This window comes from Mirounga angustirostris, unplaced genomic scaffold (assembly GCF_029215605.1).
Source record: "Mirounga angustirostris isolate CCGP_5_RB_7025 unplaced genomic scaffold, mMirAng1.0.hap1 SCAF_5, whole genome shotgun sequence".
In the NCBI taxonomy this organism is placed as follows: Eukaryota; Metazoa; Chordata; class Mammalia; order Carnivora; family Phocidae; genus Mirounga; species Mirounga angustirostris.
In genome coordinates this window covers 22482446-22507441 of record NW_026991713.1, presented here as the reverse complement: position 1 = coordinate 22507441, position 24996 = coordinate 22482446, and the positions used below count along the sequence as shown (strand labels likewise).

The 24996-nt window shown below is 37.3% G+C and overlaps 1 protein-coding gene across 7 annotated transcripts in view; it reads left to right on the top strand.

Moving 5' to 3' along the window:
• The window catches only part of APAF1 (apoptotic peptidase activating factor 1), a 104460-nt gene that overhangs the window by 24465 nt on the left and 54999 nt on the right, over window positions 1-24996 (top strand). For 6 of the 7 annotated variants that reach the window (XR_010411379.1, XR_010411380.1, XM_064590753.1 and 3 more), the window contains 7 exons: window positions 354-485; window positions 4120-4233; window positions 4699-4883; window positions 8909-9035; window positions 10248-10373; window positions 12781-12912; window positions 16502-16627. Coding sequence is in view for 5 of the 7 variants with exons in the window: in XM_064590753.1 (XP_064446823.1) it covers window positions 354-485; window positions 4120-4233; window positions 4699-4883; window positions 8909-9035; window positions 10248-10373; window positions 12781-12912; window positions 16502-16627 (942 nt within the window). In the remaining 2 variants the exon portion in view is untranslated. The remainder of the gene's footprint in view (window positions 1-353; window positions 486-4119; window positions 4234-4698; window positions 4884-8908; window positions 9036-10247; window positions 10374-12780; window positions 12913-16501; window positions 16628-24996) is intronic. The other variant, XM_064590754.1, reaches the window with a different exon arrangement.

Here is a 24996-nt window from a genome sequence, read left to right as displayed (position 1 = left end):
TAGCCAGTTATTTTGTATAACGTCCCTTAGTTTGGGTTTGTCTGATGGTTTCTCATGACTAGATTAAGGTTATATATTTTTGGCAAGAATACTACAGAAGTCATGTTGTGTCCTCAGTGCATCATATCAGGGTGTTGATATGTCTTGTTGTCAGTGATGTTAAGTTGATCACTTGGTTAAAGTGGTACCTGCTAGTTTCTCCACTGTAAAGCTACTAATTTTTTCCTTTTGTAGTAAGTATTTTGTGGGTAGATTCTCTGTACATTTTTAAATAGCTTTGTAAGCTGTAGTTACTGTGATGCTTAGGTTATGAAATTATTTCTGTCTTCTAAAATGTTTCATTTGGGTTTCAGGATTTACATAAGAAGATAATCACTCAGTTCCAGAAACATTACCAGCCACATACTCTTTCACCGGATCAGGAGGACTGCATGTATTGGTACAATTTTCTGGCCTACCACATGGCTAGTGCCAATATGCACAAAGTAAGGTGACCCATTTAAAAATTATTATTATTATTTTTTAAGATCTATTTATTTATTTCTTAGAGAAAACGAGTGGGGGAGGGGCAGAGGGCGAAGCAGACTCCCTGCAGAGCAGGGAACCTGATGTGGGACTCGATCTCAGGATCCTGGGATCATGACCTGAGGTGAAGGCAGACGCTTAACTGACTGAGCCACCTAGGTGCCCTAAAAATTATTTTTATCTCACTTCTATTTCCTCCTATGTTTAGAATTTTCTTTTATTAGTAAAAATAGGATTATAGCCTATGTAAGTATTTTTGTTTTTGTTACACTTTTTACCTACAGTGATTTAGAAAGGTACCTTAGTAACTGTAGTAAATGAACCACCTAAAAATTCACTCTCTTCTTACTAGTAGCTTTCCTTTTTGGGCAGTATGGATTTGTGTTTTTAGGCTTTGAGAGGAAATGGAGAATGGGAAATTATATTCATTCATTCAGCAAATATTTATTGAGTGCCTGTTAGGTACTGGTATATTATTCTTCATTGTGAGGATCTACCATAGGCACAAAGTCCCTGCTCTCATTGAATTTACATTCTGTGGGGAGACAAGTAAATTTATACTACCAGTGGACAAGTAAATTTATACTATGTTGGGAGTAGTAAGTGCTCAGCATGGAAGGAGAAAGTGATGATATAGCATCATCATGATTTATGATGGATTTGGTGTGCATTATAAGATGACTCCAAGCTTGCACAACAGAAAGAATGGAGTTGCCCTGAACTGAGATTGGGAAGTCTGTGGGCAGATTGGGTATTTTTCAGGGGTAAAGGGAAGGTTAGGAAATCATTTTGAATATACTGTCTCATACGTATTAAGACATCTGACTGTAAATAAAGGGTATATAGTTGGATATATGAATCTGGATTTCTGGGGGAACATTATGGACTAAAAATAAAATTTGGGAATCATCACCACATAGATGATATTTGAAATCATGAGTACCAACTATTCAAAATGTTAACATTTTGGAAAACCATATGTACTTTGAGTAATTTATCTATGCTTAGGTATGTTATCTCTTGGTTAAAAAAAAATGGTGTATTGTTGTATCCTGTTTTTTTCACCTAGCAAAATATAGTTTACATTTAATAATATACACTTTGGAATGAAGGTATTCCAATAAATACTTGTGCCAAATTTACTTAAACTGTAATTGTTGCACATTTAGGTTTTCAGTTTTTTGCCTTTATGATGCTGTAATGAACAATGTTGTCTTTGCACCTACATTATTTCCTTTGAAAATTTTTTGAAGTGCGATTATTGGGTCAGTGCATCTTTTTAAAACTTGGTATGTATGATAGTGTGACAGGATTCAGTTTATTCTTACCTTTTTAGCCTTTTTTTCTGATTTTTAAAGATAATTTCTAATTTTTAAAGGTTTTTCATTGGAAAAATATAGGCAAAAAACTAAAAAGAAAGTGAAAATGACATTATTGCTAATGCTTTTGTGTATAGCTTTCCAAGTTGTTTTGCTGCTCAGATACATATACTTATCCTTTTTTTTTTCTTAATTTTAATTTTTTTAGGGAGAGAGTGCATGTGTGAGCAGGGGGAGGCTCAGAGGGAGAGAATCCCAAGCAGGCTCCATGCCCAGTGCAGAGCCCGATGTAGGGCTCGATCCCACAACCCCGAAATCAATACCTCAGCCGAAATCAGGAGTCAGAGACTGAACTGACTGAGCCACCCAGGCACCCCCACATACTTGTTCTTTAAGCCCAAAATAGGATCATAATAGAAATAGTCTTATATCCTTTTTCTCCCCCAGTTAACTGTATTTCATGGTCCTCTTTTTATGTCAGTTTATATAGAGTGAAAAAATTTTTGAAGCTGCATTACTATTTCATTGTATATTGAGGCTTATGGGCAGTTAGATTGCTTCAGCACACTTGTCTGATTATTTTCTTAGGACACATTTTTTAAGTGTAATTTCTGGGTCAAATGGTATGTGTAGTTAGAATTTTAATACAGATTACCAGACTGTCCTCCAGAAAGGTGCTCTTGAGTTACAGCACTATCAACAGTATGTGAGAGTGTTCATTTCCTCTGACTCCAGCTAATATTCTTTTTTTTTTTTTTTTAAAGATTTTTATTTATTTATTTGACAGAGAGAGACACAGCGAGAGCGGGAACACAAGCAGGGGGAATGGGAGAGGGAGAAGCAGGCTTCTTGCAGAGCAGGGAGCCTGATGTGGGACTCGATCCCAGGACCCTGGGATCATGACCTGAGCCGAAGGCAGACGCTTAACGACTGAGCCACCCAGGCGCCCCTCCAGCTAATATTCTTATTACTGCTTTTAGTCTTTAAAAATCTGATTTTTTTTTTTTAAGATTTTATTTACTTTGTCAGAGAGAGAGAGTTCGCACAAGCAGGGGGAGTGGCAGGCAGAGGGAGAAGCAGGTTTTCTGCTGAGCAAGGAGCCCGATGTGGGACTTGATCCTAGGACTCTGGGATCATGACCTGAGTCGAAGGCAGACGCTTAACCGACTGAGCCAGCCAGGTGTCCCTAGAAATCTGATATTAAAACATGCTGAATCTTTGTTGTTTCATTTAGATTACTGGTGAGGTTTTTGGCCATTTATACCTTTTATTCTGGCATTGAGTCTCCTACATTGCTTTTACCTATTTTTTTTGTTGAGGTGTTTCTCTTATTTTATTAGAATTTTCTTTTTTTTTGTTTTTGAAAACATGGCTTCCTCTGCAGTACTCTTTTTTTTTTTTTAAAGATTTTATTTATTTATTTGACAGAGAGAGAGAAAACACAAGCAGGGGGAGCAGCAGAGGTAGAGGGAGAAGCAGGGAGCTCGATGTGGGACTAAATCCCAGGACCCTGAGATCATGACTTGAACCGAAGGCAGCTGCTCAACCGACTGAGCCACCCAGGCGCCCCTTATTAGAATTTTTCTATAAAAAAAAGAATATTAAGCCCTCATCTATCATATGTGTTGTAAATAAATATTTTTATTTTTTGTCAAGTTTTATTTATATTGTTTTCAACTATATTGAAGGTTTTTGAGTTTTTAGGTAGTTAAGTTCACATTTCTCTCTCTCTCTTTTTTTTTTTTTTTTGTACTTTTGGTGTCATGTTTACAAACATTTCCTTCATCCTAGGGTTACAAAAATATTTGCCTGTATCCTATAGAATTTTTTGAGGTTTTCTATTTTATATTTAAGTGTTTAATCCAGCTAAAATTTATTTTGATTTAAGTTGTGTGGTCCATTTTATGTTTATTTGGTTCCTTTTAAAATAGCTTCCTTTCTGTCCTTAAATTCTAAGTTATCTGCTACGTTTCTTTCAGTGGTGTTAGGATAAGGATGGTAGGGGCTCCTGGGTGGCTCAGTCGGTTAAGTGTCTGCCTTTGGCTCAGGTCATGATCCCACGGTTCTGGGATTGAGCCCCATGTCAGGCTCCCTGCTGAGTCTGCTTCTCCCTCTGCCCCACTCCCTGGCTTGTGCTCTTTCTCTCTCTCTCTCTCGATCACTCTCTCTTTCAAATAAATAAAATCTTTATTTAAAAAAAAAAGATAAGGATGGTAGAGTTAAAATTCTTTGATGTCTTTAACAGTATCCTCATCTTACTTTTTTTTTTTTAAAGGAACTTTGTACTTTAATGTTTTCCCTGGATTGGATTAAAGCAAAAACTGAACTCGTAGGCCCTGCTCATCTGATTCATGAATTTGTGGAATACAGGCATATATTGGATGAAAAGGTACGCTTAGTATGAAAAATAAGTTCTTAAAGGGCATCTTATTGTCATTTAATTCTAGGTTTAATAGTGGGGATGAGCAGAATAAAAGGGACAAAGAGAGATAATTTCCTCATTTTGACCCTTGATTATTCTAATTATTTTGCTTCCTAGCCTACTGGGAATGTAGATGGGATTGAGGTTTGAAAGTTGAGGAAGTAAAGTGTCCACTGGGTTTTTTTGTTTTGTTTTTTGTTTTTTACACAAAAATGTATTAAGAAAGTAATACTTGGATAATGAGATTTTTACACTATGTTTAAAAATCTGGAGAGGGTCACCATATATTTGTTACCTAATGGTTGGCTGTTTAATTTTAGCTCATGTAGAGAATATCTCATTTAAGCCTTTAAAGTGACAAGATCACAGAAACAGAAAAATGCCAGATCTTGAGTCTAGTTATATTTCTAAGAGATTTCAGTTTGTTCATAGGATTGTGCAGTCTGTGAAAATTTCCAGGAATTTTTATCTTTAAATGGACATCTTCTTGGACGACAGCCATTTCCTAATATTGTACAGCTGGGTCTCTGTGAACCAGAAACTTCAGAAGTTTATCAGCAAGCTAAGCTGCAGGCCAAGCAGGAGGTCGATCATGGAGTTCTGTACCTGGAGTGGATGTAAGTAGATTAGGAAAGAAACCAAAGGGAGTGGAGTGCTAACTGTGTCATTATTTTTCAGGTAGTGAATAAGTTCACTCCAGGAAGATTTAACTACTTTGTAAAGGGCTGGAACTTTTAATAAGCATTCTTACTTATTGAAAAGTTCTGGAGAAGTGAGCATAGGAGAAATACATATTTTCAAAGAGTCCATAGAAATAGATGCTTGCCTGTAGGCATTTTGACCAGTCATACTAAATAATACCAAGTGGTTTACTTATTGTAACATAGTTTACTAGCAAAGAACATGGGCTTTGAAGCCACAAACATTGATTTAAGTCTCATTTCTTTTTTTTTTTTTTAAGATTTTATTTATTTATTAGAGAATGAGAGAGAGAGCATGAGGGGGGGAGGGTCAGAGGGAGAAGCAGACTCCCCGCCGAGCAGGGAGCCCGATGCGGGACTCGATCCAGGGACTCCAGGATCATGACCTGAGCCGGAGGCAGTGGCTTAACCGACTGAGCCACCCAGGCGCCCTTAAGTCTCATTTCTGAAACCTGATAGTTCTGTGATTTTGAACAAATTACAGGTTGCTCTTTTTTTCGTATATAAAATAGAGATAGCAATTCTTTGAGGTATATTATTTTTATGAAGATTGAAATGAGATATTGGATATATAGTGATTAGCCCTTCGCCTTTCAGATAGCCCTCATTAAACTTCCACTGAATTTTGATTGTTCTAACTCCTAAAAGAGTCTATTCAGTTTTGCTCTTGTCTTAATCTTATCAATTAGAAAAAGAGGGTTAACTCATCTTTTTAATGTCTGTTATATACGATATGCGCACATTACTCATTTTACCTTCAAACCTTAGAAGGTAAATATTATTTGCTCTATTTTACAAATGAAAAAATTGAGGCACAGAGATGTTGAGACTTGACTAAGCTTATGTAGCTTGTTGACTGGAATTTAACTCCTGGGTCTGTTGAGCTTGATGTTCCGTGTGCCTTCTATATGCCATGCTTCTCTTACAACTGGAAATAATGAACATGAGTGGTTGTCTTTTCATATGTGTAATTTATATCTGAATTGAACTCTAGGTTGATATCTGCAATATTTATTAGTCCCGGGCCCTCTTTCCAAATAGGTTGCCGTAGGTGATTTCCCAAATTCCTTGAAGCTAAGGTAAACCTGTCTGTATTCTAGAATACTTGCTCACTTTATATTGTAACATTTGTTTCACTTTATGGTGATGGCCTATTTTTCTGTTACTAGTCTATACATTCTGTAGTTTAGAATAGTTTGGAGGTTAAAATTAATAGACTTTGGCTCTAGACTGCCTGGACTTGAAACCCAGCTCTGCTTTATTGGTTATTTATAACCAGGGAAAGTTATTCAACTTCTCTCACCTAATAGTGCTCTTTCATAGCATTATTGAGATTAAATAAGTATGTGTGTATACAAACATATACACACACACATAGAGTGCTTAGAACAGTACCTAGTTCACAGAAGGTCCTCAATAAATATTAGTTATTAAGAATAGCATTTAGCGTTTTTCCTGGTCCATATAGTTGGTATGCAAAAGAAATTTGTGGAAGATCCAACTGAATTGATGTTTTGGTTAGTGGTTGAAATAGAGTTAATCTGATTATCAGATGGGTATAGGTTTAGTTCTTGTTCTCTTATGACTTGTTGAATTTGATTTTTCACTTTTTCTTGCTTTTTTTTTTCTTCCCATTGCATCAGCTGCGTTTCAGCCTGTGATGTTCTCTCACAGAATGTTTAGTCATTCTGTGAGCTGAATCTTTTAACTGGGTTTGACCAGGTCATATTCAAAGAATGCTTTACTTTAGTACTAGAAAGATTTTTTTTTCCTATAGAAATGTTTAGATTGGTATAAGCTTAAATTTAACTGAATTTTAGCTTTCAAAGAAATTTTGTGTTCATACATTCATTTGTTATTTCTTTAATACTTTTTGGCCGTCTGTTATATGCCCATCTTTGCAACAGTCACTTTCTGACCTTTGGGGAATTGAGTAGTTAGAACAAAGGGAAAGAAAGTATTTTTTTAGCCTAATCTTCTAATCTTTGCTAGTAATTTACCTGGTTTTCTTCTAGGTTCTCATCACCTTAGTTCATATAGTGTTTGTTTCTTTGCTTCTAATAAATTATAATACTTTCTAGGCAAGATCTAAGTCTGATTTACCTTTTATGTTCCCTTTTTTCATTTGGTCCATCTTGTGTGTGGTTAATTTTTTTAAAGTTTTTATTTAAATTCTAGTTAGTTAGGGGCACCTGGGTGGCTCAGTCGTTAGGTGTCTGTCTTTGGCTCGTGATCCCAAGGTCCTGGGATCGAGCCCCGCATGGGGCTCCCTGCTCAGCGGGAGGGCTGCTTCTCCCTCTCCCACTCCCCTGCTTGTGTTTCCTCTCTCGCTGTGTCTCTCTCTGTCAAATAAATAAATAAAATCTTTTAAAAAAAATTCTAGTTAGTTAACATATAGTGTAATACTGGTTTCAGGAGTAGATGTGTGGTTAATTTTTTTAAAGAATAGTAACAGTGGCATCCTTATGTGCCAGGCAGTGTTTAGAGCAGGTATCATTACTCCTGTTGTACATATGAGGAAATGGAAACTTATTAGGTTCAATAATTTGCCTAAGTTTACACACCTAATAAGTAGTAGAAGTAGGTTTGCTCTTTATCTGACTCCTAAAATAAGTACAATGCCATTTAACATATTTATTTGTACTCAAAGTGACTGGGGTGTCTGTATATGAAATTCTGACACTGTTCCAATACTTTACCCCTTTAACCCATAAGAAATAATATATTAACTGCACTAGTGGAATAGTTACAAAGAAAATGATATTGCTTTCTTTTTCTCCTCTATGAATAATTGTGGTTAGAGAAGAGCAAATTTAAAGTACATCATCGTGGGGCACCTAGGTGGTTCAGTTGGTTAAGCGTCTGCCTTCAGCTCAGGTCATGATCCCAGGGTCCTGGGATCGAGCCTTGAATTGCCTCAGGCTCCCTGCTCAGTGGGGAGCCTACTTCTCCCTCTCCATCTGCCCCCTCCCTGCTCGTGTGCTCGTTCGCTCTCTCCTTCTTTCTCTTTCTCTCAAATAAATAATATCTTTTTTTTTTTTTTAATGCAGAAGACTGGTACTTCTCTCTCTTTTTTTTTTTAAGATTTTATTTATTTTATTTGACAGAGAGAGACACAGTGAGAGGGGGAACACAAGCAGAGGGAGTGGAGAGGGAGAAACAGGACTCCCGCTGAGCAGGGAGCCCAATGTGGGGCTCGATATCAGGACCCTGGGACTATGACCTGAGCTGAAGGCAGATGCTTAACGACTGTGCCACCCAGGCGCTCCTCAAATAAATAATATCTTAAAAAAAAAAAAAAGTACATCATTGTTAATGGTGGGTGTAGTGTCATACTTTAGTTAGGAAATGAGCTTCATTTTGCTATGGCTTCTTTCCTTTTATTTATTTTTTAAAATTTTTAATTTTTTTAGAGAGAGAGAGGAGGGGCAGAAGGAGAGAGAGAATCTCAAGCAGACTCCATGGCCAGCGTGGAGCCCTATGCTGGGTTCAGTCTCACAACCCTGAGATCATGACCTGAGCTGAAGTCAAGGGTCGGGTTGCTTAACTGATTGAGCCACTCAGGTGCCCTGGCTTCTTTCCCTTTAAAAACAATGGAGATTTTTTTGAGGGTATCCTTACATAATGATTTCTCTGCATATGTTATCATTAATATATCAAAGGAAAATAGAAAGCAACATGTGTTTGATTAATTAGATTTCTCCCAACTCTGACATTTGCAGCACCTGACAGGTTGCTTTATATAGGGTAGCATTTCTCTTAAAAGCCACTTTCGTAATACTTTTTTCCTTCAGGAGATCTATGCTGTCATTTACATGCTGGTAACTTAATTTTAAGAATTTTGTATTTTTGGCAACACAACAGTGTTAACAGACAGTTTACTTTATTACTGAAAAAAAAATTACTTACTGGGTTTCTGTTCATTTTCTCCTTGTATGTAGAAACAAAAAAAACATCAAGAATCTTTCCCGCTTAGTTGTCCGCCCCCATACAGATGCTGTTTACCATGCTTGCTTTTCTGAGGATGGTCAAAGAATAGCTTCTTGTGGAGTTGATAAAACCCTACAGGTAAAACATATCTCTTGAGAAAAATTGAAAGAGGCATGTACCGAATACTGTACATATTAGAATATATTTAAATCCTAGAATTGAAGAAAATTGCACATTAGAATTAGAGAAATCCAAATCTCTTGAACATTTTATAAAAGCTGTCTCTGGAAATTTAGAAGACATGGTTGTGTGTTTTCATAATTTTAAAGTTGCCAAGTGACATAAAAGTACCTTTTACCTTAGCAAATCCGTTACTGTCATCCATGAGCCCTCTAAGAGTAATGAGGAAATGCAAATTGTTAAAAGACATAAGGACTCCATATCACAGTGCACAGGGCTCTGATTAGAAAACAGTGATTAGGTAAAATACCTACCTTATCACAGGTTCAGACACAGATTCTGACTATAAACAGGAATCAGACTAGATTATTTCCTAAGGTGCTTGAAGGAATTTAAGTTCTCATTTGTTTTTGGGATACATGAATGAGTGCTTTTCTTTTTTTTTTTTTTTTTTTTTTTTTTTTTTAAAGATTTTATTCATTTATTTGACAGAGACAGAGACAGCGAGAGCAGGAACACAAGCAGGGGGAGTGGGAGAGGGAGAAGCAGGCTTCCTGCTGAGCCGGGAGCCCGATGTGGGACTCGATCCCAGGACCCTGGGATCATGACCTGAGCCGAAGGCAGTCGCTTAACCAACTGAGCCACCCAGGCGCCCTGAGTGCTTTTCTTTAAATTTGTGCTCTGCTTTTTGATTTTGAAGGAAACGGGATCAGATTAGTTAAAACTGATATTTAGATTAGGTTTAGTCTTTGCAAAATTATGACTGTAAACCTTATTTTTATATGTGTGCTTTATTACTAATTTTATTAATTTTGGGTTTTGAGCCCCAGAAAGAAAGAAAGAAAGAAAACATATTGAATGAAATGTTTTCTGAGAATTTGCCAAACTAAAAAAAAAAAAAAAAGAAGAAAAAAAGAATTTGCCAAACTAATCTCAAGAACTGAAGCTGTACTCTGCCAGCTCTTTTTATTGATATTACAGTCATTTAATAAGGGATAGTTCTCTGTGTTAAGACATATAAACTCTGACAGATATTCTGCTTTTTAGAGTGGTTTTGCCAAGGTTCATTACTATTGCAAAATACTATGGATTAAGGTCTTTTAAAGAAAGATTTTTATTGAATGGTGGCCATTGGTTTATGGTAAAAAGATTTTATTGTTGCTTGTGCAGGTGTTCAAAGCTGAAACAGGAGAGAAACTGCTAGAAATCAAGGCTCATGAGGATGAAGTGCTTTGTTGTACATTCTCTGCAGATGACAGATTAATAGCAACCTGCTCAGTGGATAAAAAAGTGAAGGTAGGGAAATATTTTTCTCTTGAGTTGTAATTACCATAGAATTCATTTTCTTTTTCCATAGTGGAGGGACTAGGGTAAGTAGGGGTAAAGGACTCTTGCCTGTTAATCTACAGACTTGAGGCAAACCAGTTTTTATCCACTTGCAAATTAACACTGTCTATTTTTAAGCACCAGCAAAAATGCCTAGGTTTCTCAGCCTGAGATATTTACCAGACAGCTGGGAGAAACAATTACAAATTAATGAATTTGCCTCCTGTTTATTATTGATAAGTCTGTGTGATAAAATATCAGTTGGAATCTTTGAGGGCAATGTGATTGGAAGTGTTGCTGCACAAAATTACTGAGATTGGATTCCTGTTGTAAAATACATAATTTGTGAAGTGTGCACCCCAGATTTTTTTCTTTTAGAGAGGGAGTGCGGAGTGGGGAGGGTTGGGTGGGGGAGGGGCAGAGGGAGAGAGAGAATCTTAAGCAGGCTTCACACAGTGTGGAGCCTGATGCCACCGTGTTCATCTCATGATCCTGAGCTGAAATCAAGAGTTGGACGCTTAACCAACTGAGCCACTCAGGCACCCCAAACACCTCACTTTAGGCTTTTTTTTTTTTTTTTTTTTTTTTTTTAAGAGAGTGTGCACATGTGGGAGCGGGGTGGCGGGGAGAAAGGAAAGGGAGACAGAGAATCCCAAGCAGGCTCCACACTGGGTGAGGACACCGGCCTCAATCTCATGACCCTGGGACCATAACTTGAGCCGAAATCAAAGAGTTGGATGCCCAACAGACTGAACCAGCCAGGTGCCTCTCGCTTCAGGCTTTTTAAAAAGAGATGGATCCTGACTTGGTGGGAGTACTGCAAATAAATAGATAGGTAGATAGGTAGATAGGTAGGTAGGTGGGTAGATAGATAAATAGAGAGGAGAGGGAGAGGGGAAGAAAGAAAGGGAGAGGGGAAGAAAGGGAGAAAGGAAAGAGGGAGGGAGGAAGAAAGGAAGGACGGACGGACAGACGGACTGTTGAAACTGGCTAGATGGGGTGGGTCTTAGTGGACCTGGGAGCAAGAAAATTGGCTTGGAAGTTTCCTGGGGTCTGCACTCACTTGAAGAAGACTTTGGAGTGTCCAGACAAAGTAAGACCTTGGAAAAGTCTACTTCTTGATAGATTGGACTGTCTAGGTGGCTTTACAACCAACCAGTTAATTAATTCCATAGCCACTACTGAGTCAGGCTTGGAGTTCGCCAGTCTTGCACAGTTCCAAAGTCAAGAGCTATGTGGAATAAAAGGAGATAACTCTGAGTTTCTGTTTTCTAAGTACTCAAAATATAGAACAAGAGTACTATTCTAAGTACTCAAAATATAGAACAAATGTCTATTAAAGAACTTAAACTCTTTGGACCTCTGGTGTGTGCTTTGATAAGACAAAAAATGCGGGACACCTGGCTGGCTCAGATGGTAGAGCATATGATGCTTCATCTTGGGGTCATGAGTTTGAGCCCCATAATGGGAATAGAGCTTACTTAAAAATTAAAAAAAAAAAAAAGAAAATGCTATGAGAGGGACATTAATACCTCTAAAAAGTTCAGAGCCCAGTGAAGACTAGGTAATTTATTTCTTTTGTTTATTGTTAGAATACACTGCTTTGTTGTCTTACATAGTAACTAGAATGATGATTACTTCTGCTTGGGAATTTAACACTGTGAGGCTTTATACTACACACTTTGTTATATTACATTATCAATTTCTCACTACAACTTGCAGAGTAAGTATTGATCCCATTTTGCAGATGAGAAAATAGGTACAGAGATGAAGTCATTTGCCCAAGCTCACATTAACGGATAACTAATGGAGCCAGGGTTCAAAGCTAGGTTTCCCTCAGAATCTAAAGCCTTAATTTTTTTCACTGATCCATCTGCCTTTACTTTTTATTGATACCTTGAAGTCAGCAGCACATGTCCTTTATCTCATTTGAATTGTGTACACAGGGCAGGTATAAGTATCCTCATTTTACAGAGGAGGGAACTATGATGCAGATAAATTAAAGACTTGATGATGGACACACAAATTATAAATGGTAGAGCCAGGTCTTGGACTTAATCCTCCTGATCTAAAGTCCATTATTCCATTCCTTTTATAGCACTTCTCTGCCTACTGTCATTCGTGTGAACATGTGCAGTCTTGCCCTTGAAGAATGTAATGTTTTCTTGGGATTCTAATTGTGCTATAGAAAGGCACACGTGTAGACTTGTAATTTTTAAAAAGACATCCTGGAAAAATACAGACATGTTTTAGAGAAGGGGGGTATTATGTCTGACTAGGAAAATCTGCCACAAAACAGCTCACATTTGTTTGCTCTTCTGTTCTCCCTTTGAAAGTAAGGGGTAGTTGTAAATTTTATTTTCTCTATTCTCTTTAGATCTGGAATTCTCTGACGGGGGAACTAATACATATCTATGATGAGCACTCAGAGCAAGTCAACTGCTGCCACTTTACCAACAACAGTCATTACCTTCTCTTAGCCACTGCGTCAAGTGACTGCTTCCTCAAAGTAAGTGTGGATAATGAGAATTACGTGCACAAATTTGATAGGTGCATCAGAACATCTTTTTTGATTTTCTCTTGTATTGTTCAGGGCTCTTTTGGTTGCAGTGATAGGAACTTCCATACTAGCTAAGCCAAAAAAAAACAAAAAAAAAGAAATTACTGGTTCATGTAACTGAAAAGTCTAACGGGACCATGGCTTTAGGCATAACTGATTCCAGATGCTTAAATTACATTCTTGGAGTCTAATCCCCCCTCCATTTTTAGATTTTGTTTCTCTCTTTGTTGGTTCAGGCGTGTTCTTTCTGTGTGGCAGGAGATATGGCTGTTCTCAGTTACAGGCTTACGTGGGTCTTACAGCTTATAGTCACAGAGGAAGAGAAACTTACTCTTTCCTAGGTCCCATAGATTTAATTTTAAAGAAGACTATTTGACCTGGTTTGGCTTATATGCTCATTGTTAAATAACCCTAGTGGTCCAATAGGATATGGAATCCTTGAATTGGTTAAAGATTACAAGTTCAGCCATGTAGAAATGGGACAAATGAAGTGAGGTCAGCTCTATTTGAATTATAAGTGGGGCTTGATTCAGAAGAGAGGTTGTTATTAGAAGGAGGAAGGAAAAAAGGTGCTGATAGAAAAAAAAAGAAACTAAAAGCAGATGTGCATTTTATATATATTTGATAATGCTTTATAGTTACAAATTATAAAGGATTTTATCTTTTTTTCCTCTTAAATGGCATATTGAAGATAGCTAGATTAAATTTTCTGGGGGTCCAGAAAGATTCACTAACTTCCTTTGGATTGTTTTTTGGTTTGGTTTCTACCCTGTCTTTTTTAATGTCACACCATCTTTGCAAAGGGACATTATATTTTTGGGAGGTTTGGGCAAACCATTTCAGTTTGGAAAACCTCATAGACTCTGTGTTTGACATTTAAATACAGTATTTTTTTTTAAATACAGTATTTTTAAAAACTTCAGAAAATATTGAAAATTGTCTCCCCTCTCCCCTTCAGTTCAAGAAGCTGAAACTTTTTTTTTTTTTTCCTCCAAAAGAAAACTTACATAGAAGCTCAGTGTGTAACAGACAAAGCTCATTGCTCTGGTTGAAGTCTTGCGTTTTTGTTTTTTTTTTGAAGACGTTATTTATTTATTTGAAAGAGAGAGTGTGTGTGGGTGTGCGCGCTTGAGCGGGGGTGGGAGGGAGGACAGAGGAAGAGGGAGAAGCTCAGCTGCTGAGTGAGGAGCCCGATGTGGGGTTTTGTCCCAGGACCCTGAGATCATGACCTTAGCGGATGTCAGACACTTAACTGACTAAGCCACCCAGGCGCCCTTGAGCTTGCTTTTCTACTCTTGTTCCCTCTCTTATTTCCCCCAGTAGTCCCTTTCAGACATGTTTTGGAATCCTTAGGGGCCTGCATAGCACAATTTGAAAACACTGGATTGGATTAAAATAACAGACTAATGTAGTCTTATAATCATAGCTCATTTTTACTCAGATATGCTTTACCTTATTGAATAAATCCACCTCTAAAAAACTAAGACTTCTGTATTATTTTATGATTAATTTTTGATGTTTCTTTTTAACATTTTGTAGGGTGAAGAAGTTTATGTTTCCTCATTTTAATTATAGACAAAAAGCTCTAGGATATAAGACCAAAGAGAGATCTATGGGTTCTATTGTTTAGTCAACAGTTTTAACTGAGGACAAGTTTTACTTTAAAATCTGCCATACCACACCTGTATTACCATGAGGACAATTAGAATTCACTTCTTGTGACTCTTGAACTGAGAGAAGGCAATGAAAATACGAAAATCTGAAGTTGCCCCCATGTGACTTGCCTTATCTGAAAAACTGAATTTACCTAGGACTAGGATAAAGAAGTCGAAGATGGAGATGGACATGAAGAATAGGACTTACCTCACTGGTCATTTCCAAAGGATTTTTGTCAATATTAATTTTGGGGATGGATGATTTCTCCTTCCGTGTTTAATATAGTTAGCATAAATCCCCAGAGAGGACTATAGCCCTTTTTATTTATATTTTATTCACTTTTCAAACATACCCAAAAGGAGAGAGTACAGTAATAAACCCTTGTGGTATCCATTGTCTAGCTCTCACTATTATTAATATTTTGCCAATCTTATTTTATTCTCCCCCTCCCTTTTTTTTTTGGCTGGAGCATGTTGGCACAAATCGCAGATATCATGTCATTGCGCCCAAAATACTTCAGCTTGCATATTTGAGGTCTTAAACCTAAGTACCATGCCATTATCACACCTAACATAATAAATAATAGTTTTGTGATCTATCTGGTCCATGTTCACTTTTCCCCATTGTTCTTAAGTTTATTTATTTTTAGTAATCTCTATACCTAACATGGGGCTTGAACTTGCGACCCCAAGAACAAGAGTCACACACTCCTCTGACTGACCTAGCCAGGTTCCCCTTCCCCATCATTCTTAAAAAAACATATCTTTTTTTTTTTTAAGATTTTTTATTTTATTTATTTGAGAGAGCATGCGAGAGAGCACAAGCAGGGGGCAGGGCAGAGTGCGAGAGAGAAGCAGTCTCCCCACTGATCAGGGAGCATGATGGTGGGGCTCAATCCCAAGACCCTGGGATCATGACATGAGCCAAAGGCAGACGCTTAAACAACTGAGCCCCTAGGTGCCCCCCAAAAAACCATAACTTTCTACCATAGATTTGTTGGAAACAGAATACAAATTTCAGGTGACATTTGGTTGTTACGTCTCTTAAATGTCTTTTATTCTGGAGAAGTTCTCCTTCCCCTCTGCCTCTTTTGATTCCTTAGAGAAATTGAGTCATTTGTCCTGTGGATTCTGGATTTGGTTAGTTGCTTCCTAGAGGTGTTAACTTGCTCTTCAAGCCTCTTATATTTCCTGTCAAATGTATTTATATCTATCCTTGCTATCTTTGTATTTTTCAAGTCACTTTTTAGAGCATTAATAGATTTTTAGCTTAGTAACTAGACTCAAGATTTGCATTGGGAAATCTTAGAAATGACTGGGTAACCTAGCATCTAAAAAATTTGGGAGCATTTACTTATTGGAGAGCTGAATAAAATGATAATGATTCCAAACTACTTTGTTAAAATAAGCAGTAATTGGGGCGCCTGGGTGGCTCAGTTGGTTAAGCGACTGCCTTCGGCTCAGGTCATGGTCCCGGAGTCCTGCGATCGAGTCCCACATCGGGCTCCCGGCTCAGCGGGGAGCCTGCTTCTCCCTCTGACCCTCTCCCCTCTCATGCTGTTTCTCTCTCTCTCTCTCTAATAAATAAATAAATAAAATCTTTAAAAAAAAATAAGCAGTAATTATTTAGTTACTTAGTGCTCAGACTAAAAGCCTAGGTAAGCTTTTTGTCCCTTAATAGATTAGGTGTTGATCTAAGGGCTGCCCCATTACTTGGTAATCACAAGTTCCCCTTTGTGTTTGACACCTTTTCATTAATATGATTGAACATTTTTCTGTAATTGAAAAAGCTTAAATGGAGTGAAGGAAGAATGTTACGAGATTTCTAACTTTTCCGTATTCAGTACTAGTTTTTTAGTTATCTTTTTATCTTTCTCAAATAGCTCTGGGATTTGAATCAAAAAGAATGTCGAAATACCATGTTTGGCCACACAAATTCAGTCAATCACTGCAGATTTTCACCAGATGATAAGCTTTTGGCTAGTTGTTCAGCTGATGGAACATTAAAGGTACACTTTTGTTTATTTAAATTGGTTGTAATTTTGTGGTTTTATGATGTGGTTATAGAAATAGGTTTCTCTTCTCATTTCTACAGGAAGAGCTTTTTCTTTCAACTTCCAGGAGCATATTTAATATAACTGTAATTGCTTGTTATAATGCTTGTTTATGAATGGTTTACTGCCTTATGCTTTAAAGTTCATATAGTTTGAATTCTTAATTTTTAAGCATGTATTTATGGCTCCATAAAATTTTGAGATTTGTGGGGTCAAATTTTAAAGGCCCTGCTTTTATTTATTCTTTATTCTTACATTTATTTTATATTTTCCTGTTTCTCCTGATGTCCTGTGCAGGAAAAACTCAGAACTAGGAAATAAAGTATATTCAGGCGCCTGAAATTTATAGTCCTAAAAAAACTAAATTCTTTAAATTTTCACCTTCTCAAATAAAATCCTAATCCTACTTTCTTTATTATTCCTTTCTCTACCATCATTCTAGTCTCCTCTTCATTGATTCTCCTTTCTTTCTTTGGTCTTAAGTCTAATCCATCTTTGACCTAGTCTTTCGGTCTACCTTTTCCCCTCCCATTCCATAGTATTTACTGTGGTTCATGCTGTCATATCCTTATGTTTGATAGCAGCTTTCTAAGATGTGTTCTTCATCTCTCCTAATCCTGGTACAGAACTGCTAGAATAACTCTCTACCTCTATTTTCATCTTGCCACTTTCAGCTGGGACACAAAAGTACCACATTATAAATTGTGATAAACCCAGGCTCATCAGGTACAGCTGTAAGGCTCTTTACCTTCCATCATTCTGCTACCCCTCAGTTCCTGTCCGGTTTGTTTCTTCTAGCCCCCTTAGTACTGTTTATTCTAGGCAAGATAATTTGTCAGCTACTGTTCCTGTATATACTTCATTAGTCTTTATTGGGATTTTTGGCCTCCAATTTGCTTGCCTGTATTTTTTAATGACCCTCAAACCTTTATGCAAAGCCTTCTTCAGAAAGTGTTCTCTTACCACATCCATCTATCTGGTTCTGAATACATCCCTCCTTCTATCTATATCTCTATATATTGATAGAAACTGTTCAGTTTATCTTCTCATTTCCACTTGTGAATGTGCTGTTCAGTTCAGTCATTTTCATGTCTTCTTTTCTTTGATAAGATTGAATATAGATTTATGATATGCAGAGACCTTGCATCTTCCTGTACTCTCAGGTTCATACTACAGAATTCTTCTCAAAACATGTACTCAATAAATTTTTTTTTTTAATATTTATTTATTTGACAGAGAGGGAGAGCAGGAACACAAACGGGGAGTGGGAGAGGGAGAAGCAGGCTTCCTGTGAAGCAGGGAGCCCAATGTGGAGCTCGATCCCAGTATCCTGGGATCATGACCTGAGCCGAAGGCAGATGCTTAACGACTGAGCCACCCAGGCGCCCCTCAATAAATTTTCTTGACATATATTTTTTCCAGGGAAATACTTGAACCCTCCCAGGCACTATTTTGTTTGTTAGAATCACTAGAGAAGGTGATTTGTTAATGTTGATAGGTAACTCCTCAGTTACAGGAAGGTGAAATCTCTGATGCTGATCCTCTGGTTGAATCTTTGATTTCTCTTTGCTGACTGAAGATAACTTGTTTTTGTATAAATTACTTCAGGGCATCTAGTAATCCTTTCTGGGTAGAATTCTACTTAAAGAATTTTCTAGCTGTTAGTAGATGTTGGGAGCATTCTTAGGTAGAATATTCAGGTAAACAGATTTTGACTTCTATGACATGTTATCTGCAAATACTAAATAACCTTCTCTTCCTTTAGGACAATCCATATCAGAGGAGGCTTTTCAGAATACCCTTGGATGGGTTAAGACAACCCTTTTATGAGACAATCTTTCAGTTATATGAACCTATTATTTCTTCTTTTCTATTAAGTGAATGACTTCAGAAGAAGGCATTTTATATCTCAAGTCAAGTTTTTCCATCTTACAACTGTTGCTAATTCCAAGTTCTGGCAAAATTCCATTTTCCTTAGCATTATTCCATTATTATTAGGTTGCTTAATGTTCAAGACATTTGTGAAACCAGACTGTTTATCCATTTTATAAATTTAAGGTGTGCAGTTCAACTGGCTTTCCTTGCTGCCAAGTTATGGTCCGTTCATTCCTAATTGATTTGCTGTATTCATCATAGTTCCAATTCCAGACTTATGCTGTTGTTCTTAAGCCGCCAATCTTGTCACTGAATCCGTTTCATTCTCTGGAGATTACCTTACCTCATACCTACTTATTCAGAGGGTTGACACCACCCATTAAGAGTTCTCTTCTGTAAGTCTCCTCAAAAATTGCCATAAAAATCCCAATTTCCTTTCTTTTTTCTCATCTCAGTTCCCAGAAAGTTCTCTACTTATGCCCACTGTTCCTTTTTTTCTTCTTCCCCTGCACACTTTGCTTCACTGATTATTTTTTCTTTCTTTTTGTATCTTTCGCTTTTCTTCTCTTTGGGATCCTTTCCCACAGCCTACACGTGTTCTTGGGCCTTTCTAAAACCAAAAAGTGAAAAACCTTTGATTCTCCATGGATTATGTTATCCTCTGAAATAGTCATTCTGTTTTTCCCTTTATTGCTAGACTTCTTAAGCCACCTGTACTTGCCTCCATTTCCTGACTATTCACTCAATATTTAAAACTTGTTAAGCCTGGTCCCATCTTTCTTGTAGTCCTTTGAAGCATGTAAAATCTAGTTTTATTTTCAGCCTCTGTTCTTTTTGTTGTAAAGGTTAATGCTCTTTGGATTAGTGTGAAATCTGATATTTTTCTTTATCCAAGACTTACTCTTTTTGTTGTATTACCAGTATTCAGCTCTTCTTCCCTCATCAACCACCTATATTTACTTTTTGAAACTCCTCTTCTGACATCAGTGTTTTCTACTTTTTCCTTTTATCTCTCTAACCCCTTCTTTATCTTTTCTACCTGGCCACTTAAATATAGCTGTTCCTCAAGCATCTAACCTTGAATACCAGTTTTGTTACCTTTCTTCCATCCCAGTTCATCAGTCCCATGGCTTGAACTCTCATCTTTTCAGTGAGTGACTTTCAGCAGTGTTACCTCCAGCCCTCATTTCTCTTGTGTGCTTGGGTCCTGCATCTCTAATCACCTGCTAGTTGTCATCACTTAGATAATACACTGTGCCTCAAACTTACCGTGCTCCACACTGAACTATATTTTCCTCCCAAACTTGACCCCCTTTTGTGCTTCCTGTATGTTTTATGATTTTGATTAGATCAGTGTCCAGGATTTATGTCATTGTAACTGGTCACAGTTGAGTCATGTAGTATGTTTTTTCCTTTCTCATACAGCTTCTTGTTTTCCTTGGGATTAAATGTGTTGTACATTTGCCATTGTAATTTTGTCTTTTAACACATTATGCTTATTTTTTTTAATGTGCTCATCACTAATTCATCTTCAAACTATCCCTTGTCTAAATTGCTTCTTACATTATTCAAACTTATCAGAATGTTTGATAAATTTTCTTTTCTTGGAAATAACTTTCTTGGAGGGTTCTGTCTTGCTCCATTCTGACTGGTGAAACTACTTCCGGTGTCCAACTGGGGATCTCCCTTTATTATTCTGGGGATTCCTTTTGCTTTTCTCTTGACTTGAAACCCTGTTTCTTAGATTTCTTGTTCTTCTTTCTTGTTTTTTTCTCCCATTGGTGGAGAATCTCCTCTAGCTTCCTAAGAAAGAAACTTTGGGAGGTAAATTTTTGAAACATTGTCTGTCTAAAAGTGTCTAACTTCATATTTAATTGGTATTTTTGACTGCTTACAGAATTCTGGGTTGTAAATAATGTTTCCTGGGACTTTTGGGGACATTGTGCCCTTATCTTCTGTCTTCTAAAGTTCCTCTTGAAAAGTTTGAAGCCATTCTGATTCATATGTGATCTGTTTTTTGACTGAAACTTTTAGGATCTTCTCTTTTTTTTAATTATTATTTTTTATTATTATGTTAATCACCATACATCACATCATTAGTTTTTGATGTAGTGTTCTATGATTCATTGTTTGCGTGTAACACCCAGTGCTCCATGCAGAATGTGCCCTCTTTAATACCCATCACCAGGCTAACCCATCCTCCCACGCCCATCCCCTCTAGAACTCTCAGTTTGTTTCTCAGAGTCCATAGTCTCTCATGGTTCGTCTCCCCCTCTGATTTCCCCCCCTTCATTCTTCCCCTCCTGCTATCTTCTTTTTTTTTTTTAACATATAATGTATTATTTGTTTCTTTTTTCAACCAACTTCTTAGCAATTCCTTTTATAAAATCTTTTATAATTTTCATCTTTACAGTCATATTCCATCCCTTCATTGTATTAACCCTTATTTTTGTACATATATAAGTTTTTCTTTCTCTAAAATTTTGGGAGGCACTTTCTTCTAGCAGATCAAAATATGCCCCAAATCTAGTGTGTGGCACTGATCTATGCACTGGCCTGATGATATTAGATCATATTCTGTTTTGTTTTATTTTGTTTTTGTTTGTTTGTTTCTCTTTTTCTTTTTTTTTTTCTTTTCTTCTTTTTTCTTCCTTACCCTTTCTTTTCCCCAGGTTTCAGGTCTTTTCTGATTTGTTTAGTGTATATTTTCTGGGGCCATTGTTACCCTGTTAGCATTTTGTTCTCTCATTCATCTATTCCTCTGGACAAAATGACAAGATGGAAAAAATCACCTCAACAAAAAGAACAAGAGGTAGTACCGACTGCCAGGGACCTAATCAATACGGACATTAGTAAGATGTCGGAACTAGAGTTCAGAATGATGATTTTAAAGATACTAGCTGGGCTTGAAAAATACATGGAAGTTATCAGAGAAACCCTTTCTGGAGAAATAAAAGAACTAAAATCTAACCAAGTCAAAATCAAAAAGGCTCTTAATGAGGTGCAATCAAAAGTGGAGGCTCTAACTGCTAGGATAAATGAGGCAGAAGAGAGAATTAGTGATATAGAAGACCAAATGATGGAAAATAAAGAAGCTGAGGAAAAGAGATAAACAACTACTGGATCACGAGGGCAGAATTCGAGAGATAAGCAATACCGTAAGACGAAACAACATTAGAATAATTGGGATCCCAGAAGAAGAAGAAAGAGAGAGAGGGGCAGAAGGTATATTGGAGCAAATTATAGCAGAGAACTTCCTTAATTTGGGGAAGGAAACAGGCATCAAAATCCAGGAGGCACAGAGAACCCCTCTCAAAATCAATAAAAATAGGTCAACACCCCGACATCTAATAGTAAAACTTACGAGTCTCAGAGACAAAGAGAAAATCCTGAAAGCAGCTCAGGTTAAGATCTTCTCTTTATCTCCAGTATTTTTTCTTTTTAAAAATTTCATGATAATGTGCCTTGGTGTGGGTTTGTCTTCATTTACTGTGCTTGGCACTTGGTGCCTGCTTGCTTGCCTTCCTGCTTCTTTCCTTCCCTCTCTCTCTTTTTCTCTTCTCTTTTCTTTCTTTTCTTCCTTTTCTTTCTTTATTTGAGACAGAGTGAGTGAGAGGGAGAGAGAATCTGAAGCCGATTCTGCACTGAGCACAGAGTCCGACTTGGGGCTCGATCCCACAACCGCAAGATCATGAACTGAGCCAAAACCAAGAGTTGGACGTTCAACTGACTGAGCCACCCAGTTGCCCCTCGGTGGCTTCTTTCAATTTGGAAATTCAAATACTTCAGTTCTATAGGCTTCCTTTAATTTTTTTATTTATTCTTCTCTACCTTTTCTTTCTTGAATTTCTGTTTGTTTTTTTGGTTATTATTTTGCCTCCTTCTCTTTGTTCATTTGCCCTCTTTTCTGGAAGATTTCTTTAGCTTTATTTTCTAGCTTTACTTTCTAATCCTTCTGTTGTCATGTTTTTAAGTACCCATTATGATCAGTTTCCTTTTTCCTTTTTTCCTGTTTTTGTTTCATGGATTTAATATCTTTTATCTTTTTGTGAATGTTAATAGTTTCTTTTAAAAAAATTCATATGTATAATTGCTGTTTTCTCTGTTGGTTTTGGTTTCTGTCTGCATTTTAAAGATAGAGCTTAGCTATCTGATCTTGGATATATCTACAGATGGTTTCTGACTTAAAATGGTTTGACTTAGGAGTTTTCAACTTTATGATGGTGCAAAAGTGATACACATTCAGTAGAAACTGTACTTCAGATTTTGAATTTTAATCTTTCCCCTGGATAGTGATATGTAGTATGATCCTCACTTGTGATATTGGGCAGTGGCAGTGAGCTGTAGCCCCCAGTCAGCTATGCAGTCAGGAGGGTGAACAACCGATACACTTGCAACCTGTTTGTATCTATAGTACCATTCTGTTTTTCACTTTTTGTACAGTATTTAATAAATTACATGAGATATTCAACACTTTATTATAAAATAGGCTTTGTTAGATGATGTTGCCCAGCTATAGGCTAATGTAAGTGTTCCGAGCACGTTTAAGGTAGCTAAGACTAAGCTATGATGTTCCGTAGGTAACGTTATTAAATACATTTTCAACTTATGATGGGGTTATTGGGCCCTATGGTAAGTTGAGGAAGATCTGTATATGTATTAGATATATATCCTGCTCATATTTAAGAGTGCAGCACCAAAAAGCTGATAGGGAATTGTGAGCTTGCTTATTGTGAGTTTCTCTGTGGGGTTATCTGCTTGCCATTTTTGATAGTAAACTCCTAATGCCAGACTCCTTAGATCTTTTGTCTTGATCTTGTTGGATATTCAGAGAAAAATCTTCAGGTTCCTACCTGTAGGGTATAAGTCTGTTTGGCAAGAAGATGTTTAGGTAGAGATCTCAACATTTGGGATATAGACTCTCTCTTAATTTCCCTATTTTCAGAATGGTGACTCTGCTCTCAACTGTGCCGGGTGTAGAAAAACCCTCTATTCTTCAGCTAGAGTAGGGATACACCAACCTGGATTACATAGATGGGAAGGGGATTTCAATGGATTTCCCCGCCCTTATCAGAGGGTACCTGGTGCAACACTTCCTTAGCCTTTTAGGAGTTTTATTATGAATTGGGCTGCTGCTTGGCTTTCCCCCTGGTGGACTCAGGATGCAGTTTTTAGGAGTCTCCTTATTGCTTATCTTTCTGCTTTTTTTAGCCTTTACAGTTTTGTTGTTGTTATCTCTTCCTCCTTTCTCCTTTGCCTTGTGAACTACGCGTATGGAGAATTCTCTTTACTCTTGCTTTTTACATGGATTTTGGGAGGGTGTGAAGATGAATGTTTGTGCGTTCTATCTGCATCTTGAACCTGAACCCTATTTCCTTCAGTAACACTTTGTTTCTACTCACCTGTGCTTGAAACATGAGAAGAGTCTGACATTAGGAGTTTTCCATCATAAATGTCTTTTCATTTAAAATGTAATTTAATACATTTGAATTTTAATACATTTAATAAATGTATTATAAATGTGTTTTTTGATTATTTATTAAATACTTACTATGTGCCAGACACTGGCATTTGGGTTTTAAATACTAAAACAAAACAAAACACCAAACAATTAATTCCTGGCCTGAAGTTGTTCAGAATCCAGTTGGAGAGAGAGGCTATGGACATGGTAAAAGGGTGCTCTTAGAACAGGTGAGGGCTGTGTCCAGGATGTGTTCAGGCAGGCACCTGATGCTGCACCCAAACTGCAGCCTCTTCTCCCTTTTTATTGTCTTTGCTTTCTCCTTTTGTACTTTAGCTTATGCCGACCTTTTAGCCTAGAATCTAGGCTATAGGGTGTTCCCTTTGTCTTTCTAGTGTTGAAATTCTGTTGTCCTAAGTTGGTGTACAGTAGGCTCTTATCCAACCTCATTTTGCTGTGGGCTTGAGAGAACAGTTTTTGCAGAGGTGGACACCATGAAGATCAGCCCTCTCATATGACACATCTGATGTACCTTGTCTTAGGGTCACTTATGGCTTGTCTTACCTCCTTTATTGACCTGTAAACTCTTTGAGAGAGCTATCTATACCTGATTTATTTATATAGTCTCAAAGTGACTAGTATAGTTGTTAATGTGTTCAAGATGATAAACCTTTGCTGTGCCCCTTCAAATCAGATTAAGACTTCTCCAAACTCAAAAGAAAAAAATGTTAAAAAGTCTTCAGGGACAGGATTTTGACTTCATGTGTGAGTAGCAAAATGTGGTTGTAGAGCACAGAGCACTGGCAGCAGGGGGGAGACAGTAGTGCACTCTTGGTGAGAACTGCCATTTTTGTGGCGGCTTTCCCACAGTGCTGTTAAGCCAGTATCATTAGCTGGTTCGTGCTGATACACTGAAAGGTAGTAAGCAGAGGTCCTGCAAAATGAGGTTGGATAACAGCATTTCAAGGTCAAAGTCTTCTAAAGCTTT